We start from the raw sequence: 4,957 nt of genomic DNA on the forward strand, positions 1-4,957 counted from the left end.
GTGTGGTGCCTTGGGCTGTGCTGAGGTGGGGGGTGGATTTGGGGCGGCCCTGGGGGTGCCCTGAGGTTCGTAGACATGTTGCAGGGTACCGAGGTAGTCGGGGCGGGGGGGGCTTAAGTTTTATTGGGGTGCTGTGGGGCACTGAGGGAGCTGGGGTTGTCTTGAGTTTCTTAGAGGGGTGCTGTGGGGCACTGGGGGCACGTGGAGCTTCGTGGAGGTGTTGTGGGGTACTGGGGTTGCACTGAGGTTCCCAGGGGTGTTGTGGGGTTTTGCTGCGGGATCTGGGCCAGGCTTGAGGTTTCTGAGAGCTCTGTGGGGTTTTGGTGTGGGGGGGTGAAGCGGGGTACCTGGAGGGGTTAGAGAGCAGGAGAAGGTTGGGGTGCTGCAGGGAGAGGTGGTGGTGATGTCTCTGCCTTATCGCGAGGTGTTTTGGGGTGTCACTGTGTACTCTGGAGAGGACGTGGGGTGGAAATGGCCCCCGGGAGTGAGGTTCCCTGGGGAAAGATGAGAGGGCAGAGCTCAGGGAAAGCAGTTTCTGAGGGGGCCGGGTGTTGTGGGAGGATGGTGCTGGGGTTTCGGGGTGCCACAGCTCGGGAGGTGCCTCAGGGAGACTGGTGCTCAGTCTGAGGCTGTGGGGGTACGGACCAGACTCCCCAGGATCAACCAACTCCTGCAGGCTCTTCGGTGAGAGCACCCCAAGATGCCACCTTGTCGCTTTTTTGCAGCTCAACAGTGATTTCTTCTCTCCGTTTTCCAGGGCACTTCACCTCGGCGGAGGATTTAAACCTGCTGATTGCCAAGAATACACGACTGGAGATCTACGTGGTGACAGCCGAGGGGCTGCGGCCCGTTAAGGAGGTGGGGATGTACGGCAAGACTGCTGTCATGGAGCTCTTCCGCCCCAAGGTGGGTGCGCTGGGGCGGGGAGGGGGCTGCCTGCCAGTTGGGGAGGGCAGGCGCGGGCACACCGGGGCCCGCTGGCTCTGACGCCCTCCTGAAGGCGCGCCGCCCCTCTGCTTTCGCAGGGGGAGAGCAAGGATTTGTTGTTCATCCTGACGGCCAAGTATAACGCCTGCATCCTTGAGTACAAGCAGAACGGGGACAGCATTGACATTATAACCCGTGCCCATGGCAACGTGCAGGTGAGTGAAGCTGCAGCACCTGGAAGAGGCAAATTCCCTTCCTTAGGGATGGTTTTACTTTGCTGGTGACAAGGATGCGCCTAGGGGATGGGTTTGTGCCTTGTTGTTGGTGATTCTTTGCCTGCTGCTGACTCTGCTATGGTTCCCCTGCTGCCAGTGGTATTGCTGGAGGTTTTTGCCTGCAGCAAATCGGTCTGGGGCTCAGAGATGGAGGACGTGACTAGAACTGTGTTCTCGGGGTAGTTTGCAGAGAAATAAGGTTGAGATACTCCTACTGTAAATGAGAATTAGTGCTCAAAACTCAACGTCAGGTAGAATTTTCCCTAGGAAATGATTCTTCCTGTATTTTGTGGCCAGTCCTTACACGCTGCATACCAGAAGCGTGGCTGCTGAAGTTACTCTTACCATCACGGCCACACAGCATTGCCAATAACTGTAGCTGTTCTCTGTTGTTCTGGTTTATGTGGATTAAAATCACACCTTCTGAGCAGGTCGGAAATCCACGTGTGTCTCTGGCTTTTTGTTAGTCGTTAGCCAAACGATTCCATCAGCTGTCAAGCCACAAATGTCTTCCATCTGTTTCCAGGTGCTGAGCTTCCACTGACTTACTGGTGGTGGAGCTGAGCCAGGGGCTCTGGGCAGGAGCTGTAGGTGGGCACATCCTGTCAGGGACATGGTAGTGTGTTGGGGGAAAAGTCCTTAATCGTCCCGTGCCACGGTTCTGCCTCATGATATATGGAGATGCTGATACCGGCCCCCACTGGGTAACGCTGAGGGGTCTGTGGAAGCTGATAACAGGGCTGGATTTCTGGAGGGTAATTTTTGGTCGCAGATATCAAAGCACTTTGCGGCAGCAGTGAGCGTTGCTCTCCATCAGCAATAGAAAGTGGAGGCGCGGATCAGCGATGTGGCTTCTCTGAGGTCATTTGTTAGAGAGTTGGGATTAGAAAACCTGTTGTAGGGGCTGCTCCTGGAGCACCTGGTTCCCAGGAGAGAACAAGTGAGTGCTGTGGGAGTTCTACCAGGCTTTTGGGTGGAAAGGACCTGCTGCTTGAGGCAGGAGATGGCCCGAATCGCCTTTGGCTTGCCAGATGGTATTTTAAAGCCTGCTGGGAGGTGCGCAGGGAGTCATTCCTCAGCCAAAGGGTGGTAACTCTTGTAGCTACTATTCTCAAGTCCCACGCAGGGATCTTTTTCTAGTGCTAATCACCATTTCTCTTTCCCCTCTCCGTGGATCTCTCGCTCAGGATCGCATCGGTCGTCCCTCAGAGACCGGCATAATCGGCATCATTGACCCAGAGTGCCGGATGATCGGCCTACGGCTCTATGATGGCCTCTTCAAAGTCATTCCCCTGGACCGGGAGAACAAGGAGTTAAAGGCTTTTAACATCCGCCTGGAAGAGCTCCAGGTCATCGATGTGAAGTTTCTCTATGGCTGTCAGGCTCCGACCATCTGCTTTGTCTACCAGGTACCTTGTTCTTGATTGGTGACTCAGGTGGAGGGCGCTGGAGATTGCTGGTCCACCAGCCAAGGTCTCTAAAGGTTTTCCAAAGGGCTTGGAGCAGCAGCAGTGTCCTGGAGCCACCAGAAAGCAGTGCTTTGGGAAGAGCGAGAGATGGTTCTGGCTCCTGCAGGCTTGTTGAGTAGCCAAGGAAAGTCCATGTTCCTCTGTCCTGCTTTTTTCTATTTCTGGGAGAGAGGAAGCCACGTTCTCCCTCGAGAGAGCTGGGCAGCTGATGCTTTGGATGGGACCATTTCCATGTTAAACCCTCATGGGTCTTTCCAGCAGGTGCTGAGCAGGTGGATTAGAGCCAGAGTCAGTTGTTTCCTATGGGCACTGCTGTGAGACTTGAGCCTTCCCCTAAAAGAAAAGCCAATATGTCTTGTTTGGTATTTGGGAGGCAGCTCCAGGAGCGTAAAGAGGGGCCATAACCTCTCCCACCACCTGGGTCCTCGCAGAGGTGGTGTTTGTAGGCCCTTCTCTAAATGCTTATGTTGAACCAAAGAGCCTTTGCTGTGCTGACTGGGCGAGGGATTGTCTTTGCTTTGTCAAATTTCTGGCTTGCCCAGGCCTAACTGAAACTTCCTGGGATGGCAGCACATGGGATCTGCTGTGAATTTAGTTCAGCTTCGTTGTAGTTCTTAGCGGCAAACTCATACCATAAGAGCTACCACCCGTGTGGTGGCAGTGACTTGATTATTCCCCCTCTGGGTGCTGTTGAACCCCCCTAACAGTTACTGAGTGAAGGCACGGGGCAGAAATCCCTTTGTCACCGCGTACCCTAGGGGTTGGGAGGGCAGCCCAGATTCCCCCACGTCAGGACAGCGCTCTTCCCCTGCCCGGTGGGTAGCTGGTGCTCTCCCTTGTCACCTAAACACACGTCAGCGTGCTCTGTTCAGCCTGGCTGCAGCATCCTGCCCACCTCAGCGACGCTTCGGTGGCGATTTAACGTGCGATTTTGTGCGGTGTGCCCAAAAAAAGGGAAGAAAACAGGCAAGGGTTTGATGAAGAGACTCTACCTGAAAAAGCAAAGGATTGTCAGCTATTGCTGACACGTAGGAACAAGCCCCGTTTTCTTCCAAAACCCGCTGCCGTTCTTCTATTTAGGGGAGAAGGGAGTCGTCACCCCTTGTACGAGAGAGCAGAGCCTGACCCGCGGGGCTGCGTCACGCACGCTTTCCCACCACGTGGCCGTCTCGTTGCTGTGTGAGCAGGGAGCATGTGTGGGGACCATATTTTTATCCCACACAGCTGCGCTGACTTGGAAACCTGGCATCAAAAGGGAAGCTCGTAGCCGGTCTTTGCTTTAGAAATACTTACTAAGGTGGGCAAGTGTCGAGTGCTGCCCATGGGGAGGTCGAACCCCAGGCACCAGTACAGGCTGGGGGCTGACCTGCTGGGAAGCAGCTCTGCCCAGAGGGACCTGGGAGTCCTGGTGGACGACAAGCTGACCATGAGCCAGCAATGTGCCCTGGTGGCCAAGAAGGCCAATTGCATTCTGGGGGGCATTCAGAGGAGCATGGCCAGCAGGTCGAGGGAGGTTCTCCTCCCCCTCTGCTCTGCCCTGGTGAGACCCCACCTGGAGCACTGGGTCCAGTTCTGGGCTCCCTGGTTCAAGAAAGATGAGGAACTCCTAGAGAGAGTCCAGAAGAGGGCAACTAGGATGATAAAGGGACTGGAGCATCTCCCCTAGGAGGAAAGGCTGTGGGAGCTGGGCTTGTTCAGCCTGAAGAAGAGAAGGCTGAGAGGGGACCTCATCAACACGTACAAATATCTTAAGGGCAGAAGTCACGAGGATGGAAGCAGCCTGTTTGCAGTGGTGTCCAGCGCCAGGACTAGGGGCAATAATAAGAGGTTTCAGTTGAATATGAGGAAAAACTTCTTTACTCTAAGGGTGCCCGAGCCCTGGCCCAGGCTGCCCAGGGAGGTTGTGGAGTCTCCTTCTCTGGAGATATTCAAAGCCTGCCTGGATGAAGTCCTGTGTAGAATGCTCTAGGAGAACCTGCTTTAGCAGGGGGGTTGGACTAGATGATCTCCCGAGGTCCCTTCCAACCCTTGCCATTCTGTGATTCTGTGACTTACTGTGTCTTTCTGGTTTTGACTCGCTGCCCCACTGATTTCCCCAAAGCTGGGACGCCTCGCAGTGACCGTGTGCTGCTCTGAAAAGGGCTGAACGTGCCTGGGAGTTTGATTAGCTCCGTCGCTGTTGCGTGCTGGGGAAACTGAGGCAGGGAGGGATGGACAAATTCTTTAACGCAGTGTCAGGGTCTGGACAAGAGCGCACCGGTTTCCACCCGGGGCTCGAGGGCGGGC

At 55.2% G+C, this 4,957-nt stretch overlaps 1 protein-coding gene across 1 annotated transcript in view; it reads left to right on the forward strand.

Moving 5' to 3' along the window:
* The first annotated feature begins 75 nt into the window (after positions 1-75).
* DDB1 (damage specific DNA binding protein 1) overlaps positions 76-4,957 on the forward strand; it is an 18,029-nt gene continuing 13,147 nt past the window's right edge. The window contains exons 1-4 of the mRNA XM_035893230.1: positions 76-85; positions 629-906; positions 1,026-1,142; positions 2,390-2,611. Coding sequence (XP_035749123.1) covers positions 76-85; positions 629-906; positions 1,026-1,142; positions 2,390-2,611 — 627 coding nt within the window. The remainder of the gene's footprint in view (positions 86-628; positions 907-1,025; positions 1,143-2,389; positions 2,612-4,957) is intronic.

The sequence above is a fragment of the Egretta garzetta genome, unplaced genomic scaffold (genome assembly GCF_000687185.1).
Source record: "Egretta garzetta isolate BGI_Z169 unplaced genomic scaffold, ASM68718v1 scaffold1214, whole genome shotgun sequence".
Lineage (NCBI taxonomy): Eukaryota > Metazoa > Chordata > Aves > Pelecaniformes > Ardeidae > Egretta > Egretta garzetta.